General features: G+C 40.0%; 1 protein-coding gene across 1 annotated transcript in view; it reads left to right on the forward strand.

The window, feature by feature from the left end:
- The window catches only part of cntnap5a (contactin associated protein family member 5a), a 105,074-nt gene extending 99,719 nt beyond the window's left edge, over positions 1-5,355 (forward strand). Inside the window, exons 23-24 of the mRNA XM_031308520.2 lie at positions 3,437-3,511; positions 5,024-5,355. Of these exons, the coding sequence (XP_031164380.1) occupies positions 3,437-3,511; positions 5,024-5,217 (269 nt within the window). The 3' untranslated portion in view covers positions 5,218-5,355. The remainder of the gene's footprint in view (positions 1-3,436; positions 3,512-5,023) is intronic.
- The last annotated feature ends 11,815 nt before the right edge of the window (positions 5,356-17,170 follow it).

Here is a 17,170-nt window from a genome sequence, read left to right on the forward strand (position 1 = left end):
CAACATAAAACACAGCGTGTTCAAGCCGGGGAGCAGAGTTCACTTCGCGGGAGTCTTTTAACCACGGCCTTTTTCCTAAACTTAACTGTCATCGCTGCACAACGCTCACTTTTTCTGGCTAAACTCAACTACCATGGCCCCTAAAAGGACCGTCATGTGGCGGTGCCTGTTCCTGGCTCACAGTCACCTATTGGCGGCTAACCAACTGCTGCTGGTAGGCGGCGTCCTGGAGCTCTAAATACAACCAGCAACTGCCGCTCGGATTTTATCGTTCTATGGCAGTATAGACTGTTCACGTTACAGAAAAAAATGGAAAATTGCACCCTGGGTGTGGATGTTTTGACGTGCATCAGACACAAATAGTTTCTTGGAGAAAGCATCTAGTGTCCATCGGAGGAACTGCTGCTTATGGAACTACTTGTTTGTCCGTGTCAGGTGTGCAGTAGAAATGATCCGCTTACTTTGGAAAAGGTAAACTCTTTTGAGTGGGTTACCTTTAAACAACATGAGGTACTTGGTTAAAAGTTACCTAGTTTTGTGCTACCAGAAAACCTGAGTGAAGCCTCAAAAATAGCTACTACTGTACTAACTTGTCTTTGTGTTGCAGGCCCCAGGCTTTCTGAAAATGAACAAATCTACTCATAGGGAGAGCTATCAGTCTAATTGGCTTCATGTTGAACTGTTAGTTCTTTAAAACGTGTAACTTGTGAAGTTAATTACAGTCTGTCTAAAAAAGACACAATCCAGCTGTTTTTGTCTCACAGAACAGATGCATTTCCATTTTCGCCAATGGAGCTGTCTACACCTGCATCTTAACTGTGACACAAATGTACTGTATTTTTACACTATAAATCTCCTCTCCTAATTATTTGTATGCATATTTTGTTCTGTGTGAACGGATGCACTGTAATGGAGCACACAGTTATGGTTTGAGCTTTTTACTAAGGTGCAGCAATTGACGTTTTGACATAAAGTCGCCCACAAGATGGACGGGTTCTGGGTGTTGCGTACATCGAGCCATATTGCCACAACATATATAAAACTACATCATGTGCGATAAATACTTTTCAGATGCGGTCCTAATTGTCTGTTAAGGCGCCAACTTGAGCTCAGAGTTGGCTGATGCACAGAAGTCGTTTTTGTCGTCGATTTGGCAGCTAGATGAAACGGATCGTCTTGTGGAGCTCTAACATGTAATGAAACCAGCAGCCACTTGCTTCAAGGCTCATTATCCACACAAGTTAAATGTGTCAACACACGTCAGCTAACCCTTCATCATCAACACCCTGAGTGAATGAATGAATGAATAAAGTCTTTATTTCAAACTAGTAAAATAATTATATACATATATATACATATATATATAGAAAGAAAATACATAACAAAAATAAACAAAATTTCAACATAATACTCGACCCGTTCGAAAAGGGATAGATAGAAGCCTTTAAGTTTAAGTTTAAGTTAAGGCTTATCAGGTCCTACCCCTACACTTTACCACAACTTACGACACAGTCAAACAAGATAAATCAAACAGACCATTTTAAATAATACAAAAATACTACTCCAGTTTCCGTCCTACTCTATCTAGCTATTAAGATAAGGAAGAATAAACAAAAACAAAACTCAAGAAGCATTAACATTTGTTAATTTCACTCTCCTGCCTCACTTCTGTACTTTTAAAAAATACATCTTTTGTACCTTTTTTTAAAAATTGCAACACATTTACTATTACTATTTACTATTGCACAAAAGCAGCCCACAAATCAAAATACACAATCAGTTTGAGCTTTGTTCGAGCATACTTTTGTTTCATGTTTAAAACCCCTCTCAAGTTGTAACCGCCCCCCCCTCTATCTGTGAACAATTGTATGTTTCCAGGCAGCTGTTTATTTTTTGCTTCATAGAGTATTTGTGCAGTCTTAAATTCTAACAGATCTTTAAACTTTAAAGTGTGTGATTTTTTCCTTAAATACAGTAAATTGGCATGCCCTCCTTCTGACCAGGGTTTAACGCAGGTCAAGCTCTGCCAGGCTTTGAATATATAGTCATATTAAAAATATTACAGAAACAACTTTAAGCAAACAAACATCCACAGCCGACAACACAGGTTCAAACATAATAAGATAAATAAATCAAATGTAATATGTACTAGAATAAGAGTTTGTATAGCTCTCTAGAGTAAATGTAAACATTTCACAGGTGTGGATGTGATTATTGCACGAGAATAAAAGTATAAATAAATGTAAACATTTCACTGGTGTGGATGTGATTATTGCACGAGAATAAAAATATAAATAAATGTAAACATTTCACTGGTGTGGATGTGATTATTGCACGAGAATAAAAGTATAAATAATTCAATCAGGAGAGACTTTGCAGATATGCAAAATGTTTTATTGTACAAGAGCATAATTTGAACATTGTATTGGAGATTGAACTCCATCATTATATTAATACATTTGTATTAATACATTTGCTATATTAATACATTTAATATAGGGGTAGGGAACCATGATGTAACCCCCCAATGGAATCCAGACACCGGTGGCAGTGGAGAAGGGCCGGAAGACCAGACCGAGGAGGCACTGGAGCGACAGCCGTAGAATAACTAGGACGGGAGGTGGAAGGGGAGGAGGAGGGACGACGCCTTTCTGAAATGACAGATGATAGCACAGGGAGAGAAGCGCTTTTAAAACAGTGTTGTGACGCTGTGAATCTTTGGCCGTTCCTGATTGGATTATCAGAAGGAGAGCGCCTCAAGCGCTGATTCGCTTTAGGAGAGACTGATTATTTGTTAGGTCTTCCTGAAAGAATTTGCACTGAGCTACATATGTAAACATTTCACTGGTGGATGTAATTATTGTTGTGTATTGATGCAGCCTGTTCAGCCTGTGGGCGTTAACACACAGGACTTTCAGGCCAGAGAGTGGAGTTTGCTTCCCGGGGAAAACAAAATACTTTCACCCAGGAAATGCGTGTTCCTTGGGAGTGTTTTAATTCCATCTACGAACTTTTTCCTAAACTTAACTAGTCGTTTCAATGCCTAAACTTAACTTTCGTTGCCGCATAATGCTCACTTTTTCTTGCCTAAACTTAACCGTAATCTCCGCCAAAAATGACATTGTAAAGAGGACTTTCTACAACCTAAAAGCATTAAAGACTATTCAGACGATAAAGACCAATCAAGCTTTTGCTGCAGGAGATTACAAATGTCAGTGTATAGAGACAAAAAACAGACACGTTTGGGCTTATTCAGAGAGAAGGAGAGACGTTGAGCTTTAACTAAACTTAATGTGGTTATCTTGTTATATAATTGTGTTTTTCTAGAGCAGTGAAGTGTAACAAACTACACTTCAGAGATCCTAACGTCAGACATGCGTCTCCTGTATGATAGGGACATTAATGTCTGTTGATTTGTCTGTGTCTGCTTCTCCAGATCAAACCGTAACAGCAAATAAAGATAAGGAGCAGCATGGCAACAGCACCCAGAAGGATTTGGCCGTGATAGCAGGTTTGTTTTTCTCTCTTCTGTGCTGGTTTATTTTTCTTTGCTTAATTGAAAATGAGTCCCAGCTGTTTGTTATTTGTCATTCTCTCCATTTGCCTCCGTTTTAATTTCTTTTTTTTCTTCCTGGTCTCATGATAACTCAAGCTCATTTTCATTACTGCCACTCGCGCAGTTTTTCTTTGAAATTGATTTGAAGTCGATGATGTTAAAGGAGTTCTGTGTGCTTTTCTAAAACTGAAACCTCAGCTTTGCATTTTACATCTCCTTAAACATTGTTGTTGACAGATGTCCCCGAGCTGATCTGCAAGATTAGTATGAGAGCAATCAAATCATTTAAAAGAATAGTTCCACATTTTGGGGAATACACTTCAGATCTAAAACCCAAACGTAACAACACAGTACAGAGCGGGTCAGTGTTGTTATTGTGACTAGATACAGAACAAGGTTTAGCTTAATGTAACATTTTAGAAATATGCTTATTCGCTTTCTTGCTGAGTTTGATGAGGCGAACCGTAATACTGGAGCCAGGAGATGGTTAGCTTAGCTATGGATAAAGACTGGAGGCAGGGGGAAAACAGCAAGCCTGGCCTTGTCCAAAGGTAACACAATCTGCCTTCCAGCACCTCTAATGCTCACTAATTAACACATTGTATCTAATGTGAAAAGTGTGAATTATGTGTTGTGTGGCAAACAGCAGGGACTCCAGGAAGTTACTGGTCCCCCATATTTAGCCTACCATAGAGACTATAGCAAAAGTTGCCGGGCTACACCATTTTAGCTACACAATAGCCCTACTGAGAAATAGAGATAGAGTTGTGTGGAGCTGATAGTCTTAATTAGCTTCGTATCAACTCATTTGGCAATGGCTCGAATGTATCGGACATTCTTTAATATAGAATAGTTATAAATAGCGCACTATAGCTTTAAAGTCAACTTGAGTCAAAGCAAATGGACGTTACTGTAACCAATTTAGATCAGGATCAGGGTAGTCTATATCGAAGACGTTTCATTTACGGGGTTGTTCAGGTGCCGCCGGTAATTCCGCCAGATGTCCCTCATTTTCGGCCGGATGTCGGTTACCTTTGGCTTTCTTTGTGTTGGCGTTCTAATCTCCGGTGGATTTCTGAGGACTATGGTTAACTGCTCCTCAGATCTCTGCAGAGACAGCTAGCTAGACTATCTGTCCAATCTGAGTTTTCTGTTGCACGACTAAAACTACTTTTGAACGTACATGTGTTCCACCAAAACAAGTTCCTTCCTGAGGCTATTTTGCAGAGGCACCGTCATTGTGTCCGGGGCTTAGCGCCGCCCAAGACGATTCTGATTGGTTTACAGAAATGCTAATAAACCAGAGCATGTTTTTCTCCCATCCCGGAATGCTGTGTGGACTAGCCAGACCCTCCTCCGCAGCGCTGTAGAGGAAGGTCTGGCGATGCGAGACAAGGATCAGGGGGACAGCCTTGTCAGCATTGTCCCCTGATCTCTACTAATGCCTGTTCCCTGCTGTGTTCTCAGGTGTGGTCACAGCGGTGGTCTTCATTGCTGTGTGCGCTCTGGCTGTGATAAGCCGCCTCCTCTACCAGCAGAGGCGTGCCCAGAGGAGCAGCAGCATCAAAGAGGAGAACAGACACAGCATGTACACAGACTACAGGACAGAGCTGCACCTCAACAACTCAGTCAGGGACAGCATGAAGGAGTACTACATCTGACTGCAGTGTGCACTCTGTGGACCTCAGCCACAAACTTACCTCTCTCTTATAAAGGACGAAACAGGTGGACGCGCGGCTGCAGGACTTCTTACAACAAAACATCTCTGTGCCCTGGAAGTCTCCCAGGAACACTTAAAACTGTAGCCTGTTAGTCCACTCTTGTAATGCTCCAGTACAAGCAAATGGCTGAATCTTTACAGCTGTTAGTGTATTTGATGTTGGTGAAACTGTCAGAATCAAGCTGCTGTGGTTTCTGTCGTTGCAAAATGTGTAAAGCAAAAAGATGAATGTTCTGCAGGGGTGGACAAAGGGACACCATGAGTGCAACGAGCGGAAGGCTGCTGTCCATCCTGAATGCGCACAACTTAAAACATTTTGTTTGAAACCTGAAATGCTGAATACTTCCACATTACAGTGGGACTCACTAAAATTGGACTTGCGAGTCAGGAAATGTAGGTCAGGCCTGTAAGATGCATTCGCTGCTGTCTTTGTTTTTTCAGTAGTGGTGAATGTGGTAGAAGAAGAAAAGGGGACAATACTGCCTATACTGTATGAGTGCCTAATTTGCATACAAGTTTTATTTGAACATTATAGAAGTTGTTTGTGTGATTTGCACAAAAGCAATCGCATTTACATAGAGAAGAGCTTTTTGTCATTCAGTTCTGCAACCCACCACACTACTATAGAATAAACTTGTAATATAGATATATATATATATATATATATATATATATATCTATATATATATATAAATAAAGATATTTGAATTCCCTAGTCACGCACAACATCGGCCAGTTGACCATCAGTAAAGGGTGACTCTGTAATTTATTAATTTCTTTCACTGGGTTTATTTTACCCCGGACTGTTTGAAATAGCATGGGAAAAAATTGACATACCTAAATCCTGTAATCTTTTCTCAATATGTAAGTGTTTTAGGATTTTTTTTAAGTATTGTCCCTCAGAAAGCATTATACACCGTTCAGACCACAAATATTTAGTTATAGGACATTTTTAGCTGATTACTCATGACATTAATGGATTTTATTTCCATGTGAAAATTTGGCTTATGTATTATTTTTCAAGAACATACAAGTCCAAAAGCACTTGTGTATATTGTATCATGAAAATAGCAGAAATAAGAAATGAATGGAGAGGATTATTATATTTAAATAAATACAAAGCAGTCATATACACAAGCGCAAACAGCAAGGGGATGTAAATTTCAACATTGCAGCAGCCAGTAATATAATAATAATAATTTTATTTGATATAGCACCTTTTACAGACAATAAACATTTGTTAAAATACAGTAGGATCCAAAACAGAAAATAAACAAGCAAAAACAAATAAAATACCAATGAAGGTAAAAGATTAATGGTATCTGCAGGCTAAAAAATATCAGCATACACTGATGCTGGTATCAAATCTGGCAAATTCTGCAACTCCCAAGCGGTATCTTTGGTGTTCTTTGGCAAGTGGACAGCAGTTTGGTATGTACAGGAAGTGTTGCGCTCAGCAAGTACTTACGGAAACTGGTTCAACCAGCATGCAAATCAAGTTTGCAGTTTGAATCAATCACAGCAGCAAGTTTTTTTAAGTGCTTGTACAGCTTACAGTAAACTCCAGGGTCAGTGTGTCCGTCACAACCTAACCTACTACACTTTGTCACAGTACTAGAGTGAGTTTGTACCACTGTTTGAGGTTGTGCAGCTTTTATCTCAATCGCTAGCTTGGTTATGTAAAAAAGCCGAATCGGCAGGAGAAGTTCGGACTCAAACTGCAAAGCTGTGATATTTCTAAGACGCATCACAGTGTAGACCCGGTACGTACCAAACTCAAAAAGTACTGGTACAAAAGTTCAGTTTGTCCATTATTTTGCAGCGCTAGCCAGCAGTGCTTAGAGCTTTTTTTGCAACCAAGAAAAAGGCCACTATGACCTAATGATTTATTTATTATCTGGATTACAGGGATAAGTGGTGTTTTCTATATTTCAAGCAGAATACTTTTTATATACCTTATTATACACTGGTTGATCCTAAGAAAAGAATCCATACACACACACAAACAAGGCAAAAAGTCTAGAGCCAACCTGCGAGCCTGTAATGCACAAAAATTAAAGCATGGCTGAAAAAATGGAGATTTTGCTTCTTCTTTTTTAGATCCTTACCGCTAGTGGGGCTAAAAATACTAAGTTCGATCTGCAGATGATGCCAGAGGAAAAGAGAAATGTCAAAACCAGCTTGTCAGGTTCAGCTCTACAGATTTAGCTCATTATTATCCATTGGCTTCAGCTGCTCTTAGGCAGGTTAGCTGTCTTTGTCAACGTTGGTTGTAGTTTGAACTTAAAACGCTAGACATTATTGCAACAAAAGCTGAATCTGAGGCTGACAGGAACACGGTAACTGTTTTTTTTTTTTTTCATGAGTATCCTGTCATTAGAAATCATAAATGTCTGTACAAAATTTCAAGGAAAAGCGATCCAACAATTGTGAAGATATTTCACTCTGATTTAAATTTTTTTGGACCAATGCACTGATGGACTGATGTATGAAAAGAGCCAAAATACTGTTACCATAGTGGAGCCCCACCGTCTGGCTTGACACGTACGTAAATTAAAGTGATACAGGAGAGTGGCATAGTCAAATGATAGGGTCTTGATCCTTTGGGCCCCATCTGTGCATGTCCTTGTTATCTAAGTATGTCTGAAGATGTGATGGTCTGCAGATCTCCAGTTATCAGTAAAGGAATACATACCTCTCCAGTGTTTTGGTTATATTGCAATGGGTAATATCACGTGGTTACTTCTTAATGATTTGTATAGCTGCAGTTTTATTAAGGATCTATTGTATAGATGTATAATTTAATAATAAAAGTGAATATATTCATTAATCCTATGTTGTAAAATGATTTGACTTCAACTTTACTCAGGTTAGTCAGATCAGGATTTGACACATATGTGTGTTTTCTCTGTGGCAGTCCGGCAGTAATTTTAATCAAAAGTCAAAAATTGTTCTTGGTGTTTGCAGGTGGGAAGCCAGGGTGGGATTACATCCTTGGGGGGTCTGGAGAGAGATTGCATGAACCTCCAATGTGTTGCAGAACCAGTTAAGGCTCTCGCTGGCAGGTGAAAACATGTATTTTTTTTTTAATAGCTGCAAAAGAAATGGAAATAAATGGACAAATGTAGCTATAAAGTTTTTAAGTTGGTAACAGTTCCTCCTTATGAACACTAATAATACTAATATAAGATTTAGCTAAGTAGCCGACCTAAATAATGCCCAGAAATAAAAGAGCTTTTGGTGCAAAACATTTGAGTCAGACTCCTAACCGCTGACTAATTACAATTTTGAATGGGGATTAAATGATTTAATCATGCGGCTCTTCTCCAGAATTCTCTAGGCTAGAAGTAGAAAGTAGCATAAAATGGAACTATTCAGGAAAAGTACAAGCAGCCTACCTCAAAATTGTATTTTCACAAATTAAGGATCTCACATACTGGGAGAGACAACGTCGAAATAAACTTTGGCCACTTGTTGAAAAAGCACGCAAGGAGGGAAAGAAAACTTCATGGCGAGTTCCTGATGTGATCATCGACAGAAAAAAAGAGTTGCCGCTGACACGCCCCCGCCTGCCGTGACTTCCGCACGGTGACAGTCTGGTGTGTGTGTGTGTGAGATTGAATTTTGGTTTATTTCTTCATTTTGTTATGCCTGCCGTGTGCTTGGTGTTTTTTTGATCTTTCTGTCTGTTTCCGCCTGCATGTTCCACAGTGTGTGGACACGGCCCCCCTGCTGACTCTCCTCACACCTGGCACCAATCCCAATCAGCACACCTGCTCCTCATCCTGCCCCATCAGCTGCCTTCAAATACCAGCCTGACTTCCCTCTCCCTGCTGGATTGTTGCTTACCGCTGAGTATGTTTATTCACCAGCCGTCGCTATTTGTACCTAGTCTCGTTTATTGTCTTTATACTTACCTGTCTGCGCCGTTTCCTGACGTGACTAACTGGAAGATCACTGTCCTCAGAAATAACCCATGTTCGGAATCCTCTGCTGCCAATAGCCACGCCACGCGCTGGAACATCAAGTCTGCAGCCACACTTCGGAACACAGCCCAGCACCCCCTTCTGCCAGCCCAGCCATCTTCGGACCCAGCACCCCCACTGCCAGCCCACACTCACAGCTTCAATAAAAAAAGATTCTTTACCACCTACTCCAGTCAGTCTCTAATAAGATGTTGAATTATTGGTCATTACGCAGTTCATTTGTAATTAAAAAGGTTATGTCATGGTATTGGTACTCAAAACCTTAGGAAGTTCTAATACTTTATATTCCTTGTGGAATTTAAATAATAAGCCTTTCTATTTCAAGGCTTCAATTTATTCTAGTTCTCCAGACACTGTGCTCCTTTTTTCTTATTTTAGATGAAAATTGTTTCTCATAATGTTAGGGGATTTCGAGACAATACTAAAAGGAAAACAATATTCCTATTTATTGGAACGACTGACGCTAACATTATTCTTTTGATACTGATAGTACATTTTGGAAAGGTCAGTGGGATGGGGGGGGGTCAAGTGTCCTTTGCTCATGCCTCTCATCACTCTGCATGTGTTGCTCTTCTCTTTAACAAATTTACAGGAGATGTTTTAGAACAATTCTGATGATGGCAGGTGGATTATGGCTGCTGTTAAACTATATAACGCTGTATTTATAGGCTGTAATGTATATGGTCACAACAATATAACCCAGGTAAAAAATAATGTTCATTCAGGTCTATTCGAAGACAAGAGATTTACAGGATAAATATAAAGATGCATTCTTAATTATAATAATAATTTAATGATGCTCCAAATGACTTGATAGAATTCTGGAGAAAACTCAGTTTAAAGCTACAGGTTATTTATGCAAGAAGTTGTCAGTAACAGATGCATGGCTTTTTTTAACCCAAGCAGTAGAGTTTACTTGGTGTAATGCTAGATGTACACAGCAAGCTAGGATAGATTTATGGTTAACTTCTACTTATTGTCTGCAATATATAGCCTATAAGAAGTCTCACATTAGGCTCCCTTATCAGATCATAAGATGATTTCTATACATTTGGTTGCTTTCAAATAAGGAAATAATAAATGATGCAAGTATCGGAAGCTAAATAATTACTTAAAGACAAAACTGTTCAAGATTCAGTCAAACAAATAGCACTCCATATTTTTAGAGAAAACAATATATGTACGCCTATACTCTGAAATAGGAATATTGCCAATTTAAGATTAGAGAAATTGCTGAGCGTAACAAAGACATCAAAAAGGCTAGAAATACCAAGGAAAAGTTTCAGACAATGAGAAATTAAAACTATAGCTCCAGAATGAAAAAAAGAAATAATATATTGATGCTGCTAAAGGAGCCATTATTAGATCCAGGGCTGAATGGTTAAAAAAAAATATATACACAGTTTATGGCCCCAACTCAGTAATTTGTATTGGTGTCAAGTGGGTTCCGCCACTGCCACACCAGTTTAGGAGACTAGCGGCAGGTCCGTGTGTATTTATTCTAATGGGAGAAGTGAACGTGAACACAGATTAAAAACAATTATTTCACCAAAGTAACCCACTCCTCACAAGCCACATATCTCCTGAACATTCTGACACTAAAATGGCAATTTTCAGACGGACAAATCAAGAGGAAATTAACTTTGTTTGAGACCTGTTTTTGTTTCAGGTCCAAACTCTCGCGAGATCTGGCAACAGATAAGCTGACGTCAAGTAACGCCCAAACAAAACTAATGTTCATAATGCTAAATATGTCTTTTAGCTGAGTAAAAAAAAATTAAATTGCCTAAATTGCATACAACAGGGTTTTTCCTGGCTCAGAATGGGCCTTTGGGGGGGGACACATGAAGCGGGTATTTCTGTCTCAGGACCAAACTCTCGCGAGATCTGGCAACAGATAAGCTGACGTCAAGTAACGCCCAAACAAAACTAATGTTCGTAACGCTAAATATGTCTTTTAGCTTTGTAAATATCTAATTTTAGCAAAAGAAAATATATTAATAATTTTCACTACAAACGAGGCCACGCCCATTTAGGAGACGGGGAAGTGTGTACTGTTTCGCTATCTAGCAAGCTGTCAATCCAGTCTGCCGGCGTTTGAAGTTAGCTCGTATGCTAATCGAACTGAAGTCTTCTCATTTAGCTGTTAGCTAGGTTAGCTGTTAGCTAAAGTGTTGTGAAGTTCTGAAGAAGCTTGACAACGGAAGTGGATCTGTAGAGCGGTGAGTGTGATGGAAATATGGGATATGTGAAATGAGTGTGATGTGACAAAAAGTAAACTTTTAATGGTGTCAGAAAAACAGCCCTGTTGACTGACCCATCGCAATAACCTGTCTGGCCTCCATGGTGGCCATTTTACTTTCCACCATAAGCGAATTATGTATTTTGCGTCATATCTCCTGAACCAAACATGATAACATAGAATAGGTGGTGTCTACCCCAACGTTTTGATGGTCAGTGATTACAGTGATGCCATATACAAAATCATAAACTGTTCAGGTGAATACTTAATGGTAAATTCATTGAGGTTGTAAGACTTTATAATATCATGTCTGTTGTTGTCTTGAAATCTGCTAAAAAGCACCCTTTACTAATTAACTCCTTGGAAACAGCGTCAAATAGGCGAGAGTCAATCTCTGAGCGATTCCATTCTCAACTGAGGGAATATGTTATATATGCAAACTACCATTACTTTAATAATGCCACTGAACACAGCTGTGCAGTTATAGTAGCGCTTACTGTATGCATCGCATAGCTGGGATTTTTTGCCGGAGGAACTAATAGGGCCCTATCTTGCACCCGGCGCAGCGCAGCACAAAGCCCGACGCAAGTGTCTTTGCTAGTTTAAGACGCAGTTGTCAATTTCCCGTCCAGCGCCCACGTCGTTTAAATAGCAAATGCACCTGCATATGGGGGGACATATGAAGCAGGTGTCTGGAAATTTTGAGCGTCAAAGACTTCATTTCCTCCATTCTAATACATTTTCAGGCACAAATTTATGGAGAAAACGTCCTAATTTATGTCAAGGAAAATACAAAATTCCAGTGGCAGGTAACAATTCAAAATTTTAAATGGATAATATAATGCAGTAAGGGAAGGGGGCTTTTTGCATCCGACTACAATTGACCACAAAGTCAAGTTAATTTGATTAGTATGAACAGGGCATAACGGTAACTTTTTTCCCAAGTAGAACAATAGAAGAATGTAGGAATGACTTACATCAGGTAAGTGCTATTACTGACATAGCTAATTTGTACAATAATACAATAGTGTTACGAACACAAAACATTATGAAGTGTAATGTTTTCCATTTTTAAATATTGATTAAAGAAAATTGTCAGTGATGTTGAATAGCGGTGCTCAACAGAGAGGCAGAGGGAGACAACGTCTCTGCAGCGTATTCAGGGAGTCAGGGCAATGCTGCTAAAGCACTCAAATCTTTGGTTTTCATGTGTACTAACGTATGACTCGCATCAGGTGTTAAAACACAGCAGTCGGAGCTCCGGCAGAAGAAGAGCTCTGCGCCCCCAGAGCAGCATGGTCACCTGGAGAGCCTGGTAGAGTCTGACTCTGCAAACGGAGATATCATTAGCGCTATACAGCGGAGTGTTCAGATCCAGACAAATCAACGCCAGTCGCATGGGTCTATACAGTAGTGGCTGTGGATGAGAAGGAGGCTGGTTGCTGAAAATCAGACGTTTTGGCGGTCGTGATATTCCTTTGCCGCTGGCCAAAACCTCTTTGGGGGGCGCCAAAACTTTCTTTATGCAGGAAAAACCCTGCGCTAGTAACACAACCTTTTGATATGTGTGTTAATTTCAACATTCATCTTTGCAAAGACAAGCTCTGTATACTAGAACTCTATGAAAGGGATCCATCTGTGTACATGGAGTTTATTGTGCATAATTATCCATACCAATCATATTAAATTGGGCAGAAAATATACAGTACCAGACATAAGTTGTGATGAGTGAACCTCTATTAGATGATGATGATAGAAAAAGAGTAATGACTCCATGTTGGTAACAGCCTCACAGCTGGTACTCATTTTAAATCACCACAGATGGATTCACATGTATCCCATTCTCCAACTGTTGCCCTCCATGTATTTGAATTCCTCCCTCCTTTGTCCCCGAGACGCCCACACACACACACACACACACACACACACACACACACACGTCTAATAAACCAGAGAAATAAGATGAAGTGGTGAGAATCCCTTCCACAGCTTATTTATTAGATTCACTACTTTCTGTTTTGACTTCAGGGCCACCTACACAAACTCTTGGGGGAATAGGAACTGTTTTTAGTATTAAGTAAAGTTGGAGACAAAGTTTCTTTGCACCAAACTTCTGAGTTAATGAGCTGTGGTGTGCGAGATGTTTTTTTAAGCACACCTTTAACTTCCTGTATGATAAGTTACTTGACTGAACCTAAAATATTAGAGGATTCAATGTAAAGATGTGTGTAATGACAGCAATACTGCTGTATTGTCACACCACGAACCTCATATGAACATATATATATTGCAGCTGTGCTATGTGTGCCAGTTCATGGAGAGGTTTGTGACTCACAAGCAGTATTTTGGAGTTATTTTAGGTACTCTAATGATAGATACTGAGGCAGACTTTTGAAACTAATTACAGTGCATTGAAAACATGCAACAGCGAGTACAACTAATTCAGGCTAATTTAGGCTTCTAAAACATCAAATACTGGGAGTACACAACAGGAACATATTTCAGCTTTTCAGGAAGAATGACAAAAGAAACTCTCTATATACTGATGCAGGTGGAACTGAGTCTAGCCAAGTGACAGGATGGGACTTTAGTACTTTTCAGCAGAGTCTGCCCACAGACATCCACTGATGAGGTGCTTCCTGTGGAGCCTCCACACTCAGGGTAGAAATATACAGAACGCTGCGAGACCACCAGGAACCTACGACAACTCCCACATCTGGCTGCCTGTGGGCTGTTCCATCGAGCTGTCAATCCAAATGCAGTACACAGCTTCTTCCACTGTTGTTTTTTCCCAGCTCACAGTGAAAACAGACAAATGCAGCAGCTGCATCTGAGTGGAGTTATTCAAGGAGTAAAAAAAACTGCACATTATATTTCATACTAAAACATGAGTCTTCTGCCCTCATTATGTGTGTAGGTGCAAAAGATGAGATACCACCAAGACAATATTATAGCAGTCAAATTACTTGCATTGTCCCTCATGCCAAAAAGAGGTATCACCAGCAAAGACTATCATTAAGTCCCAATGAGAAACCCCACACACTAATTGTCTAGTAAACATACACGTATACCTTTTTTCCACCAAAATAAGCTTGTATATGCCGGGTTTTTAATCACAGGAGAACCAGCTAAAAATAGCCGCTTTTCTGTTTATTTCTGGTGTGTCACGTTCAATGTCACCAACACGAAAACAGGGTTAGTAAACAGTAGAAAGCAGCATGGAGACTAGTCAAAATTAGGGCTACACAATTAATTGCAATTGTATCAAAATCGCAATATGGACTAGTGCAATATCCAAATCGCAGGGTGGCGCAATATTTGTTAATGGCAAAATATGTGTCAAACCATTCTAAAATAAAGTATTGTGGAGCTGCAGAGATGTCCCAGCCTACAAATCGTATCCTACAGACAAAAAAAAATCTTTGTTTGGTACAGATCCTCGCAAAAATCACACTATAATCATTTTAATTTCTTTCAATGTTAATAATTTTCAATGAAAATGAGTGATACAAAAATGATCATTCCCTCCAATATCGTGAATCATATCGCAATCGCAGTATCGGTCAACATAATCGCAATTATATATTTTCCTCATATCGTGCAGCCCAGTCAAAATGTTACGGTGGTTACTTCTTTATCTATTTTAAACTCAGTTTCTACTCATTTGGAAAGATGTTCGAGCACTGCTTGGGCATAGACGGACTGAATTTGTGGCTGAGATGATAAAGAGTTGCAGAAATTAGCAACAAAGGCGAGAAGCGTCATAGCATCATGTTGGAAATGGGGATGGGAAATAGATGTAACATTGGAGTTGTCTTTAAAAGTTTTGCTTTGTGCATAAGACATTTCTCCACTCTCAGTATACTATATTTTTTACTGTGGGAGATTTTGCCACTCGAGACACCTCTACTGTTATTACAAGAAATAACACCTGTAGCAGTATTCCTGATGCTGCAAATATTACTGACTTTTTACATGATTGTCGTCGATTGCACTGTGAACAACTTTTTTTAAATTTATGTATTTGTCACAGCTTCATCCAGCTCTTAGTATTCATTCAGTTGTCGTGTCTGTTTTTTCCCTGCCATATACTCTCATGTCATTTCAGATCCAGCCTCTCACTCCTGCCCTGCAGTAACCGCTTCCCCGTCATTCCCATTTCCTGACCCTTCATGCCCACTTACCATTCCCACTTCCAAAATTTCCCATTCCCCCAATCCGCTATGTGTCATCTCCACTCATTCCCTGCCACGCAATTATGGAACCCACTGCAATTCTAGGCAAGACCTACCTTGGTAATCCAGAGTTCTTGTGAGGGCACGATTTGAATTTGCTCAGCGAGTCACTCTAGCATTCAGTAATGATGCTCATTAATTATGCCCTTGTAGCCGAGCTGCACCAATCACATTGGTGTATCTGATGTAGGCGGGCCAGAGGCGAGCTAAACAGATGACGACAGTGCTGCAACGTTGAAGTCATTAGTACAAACTGCAAGATGGCTACGGATGAACACCAGTTGTTTGAAACGGCTTTGGCCGCTACAATGAACGAGTTAGATTTGGCTTTTTATCTAAAAGAGGAACAGAAGTTGGAGTCCACATTTTTGCTGTTTTGCTGAACGGATACTGTAAGAGTTTAATTTACCAGTTAGCTCCACTGGTAGTTAAGCGTATGGGGCTCTGGATACGTCACCCCATGTGTTGTTGTTATCGGTCGTAGTGTTATCCAATTGCGTGCACTGAGATTTTCAAATGCATGCTTGGTGCTGCCCCTCGAGTTGGGCCATTTTCATTACTCATTGCCAGACCCTTAATCTTTCGGATTTGGGTCTGGATTTTCAGGCTAGGCAAGACCCACCCTACGAAGCAAACCGATTGGTTGAGGTTAGGCATTGACCTCGAGTAGTTAAGGTTAGGATAGCTGATTGATCAGTGGATAGGACCTGAACAAATCGGGTTCCGTTACCTCGCCCGAGCATGTACGCCTGCCCAATCCTACCAATCGTGGTGCTTCGTGGGGCGGGACTTGCCTAGAAGTTACGTGGGATCCATAATAACACTTCTCTGCCAGATTGTCTAGTGAAAACAAAAGTTACAAATGTAACTGGGGTTCTATGAATCCAGGATGGTCGCCAGAGTTCTTGGTCACTCAGAACCTTGCGAACCCGCGAGAAGATTCTGTAGGAAAGAGCTCATGGATGACACTGGAACTTAATACTTTAGCCGGTGTCACCCCGAGTTCACAGGTGACTTTGTTGTTATAAATACTTGACCTGCGCATGCATGAGACATAGACAACACAAGATATTCAGTGTTAAGCACTGCCTCTGGCGGTCAGTAAGGATGAAATAGAACAACTGTATGGTTATGTCTGTGACTATGTAGGGCATACGGGACTGTGATCAAACTTGTAGGCTGTACGACATATTAATCATACAACATTTTTCAAATTAGTCTAATCCAGCAAAGAGTGGGGGTTGTGGGGGGGGGGGGAAAGCAAGGAAATAAAATCCTAATTTGCTATCTGCTAATAATGCCGTCTTATCAGGCACATCCATAACACACAAAATGGAGCTACAAGGTTTTCACATATCAGCAAATATGATGCATTGATTATTATGTGTTAATGTTAATTTGCACATATGCACGTGCGCTACTGTCTGCTTA

Source organism: Sander lucioperca, chromosome 8, assembly GCF_008315115.2.
Source record: "Sander lucioperca isolate FBNREF2018 chromosome 8, SLUC_FBN_1.2, whole genome shotgun sequence".
Lineage (NCBI taxonomy): Eukaryota > Metazoa > Chordata > Actinopteri > Perciformes > Percidae > Sander > Sander lucioperca.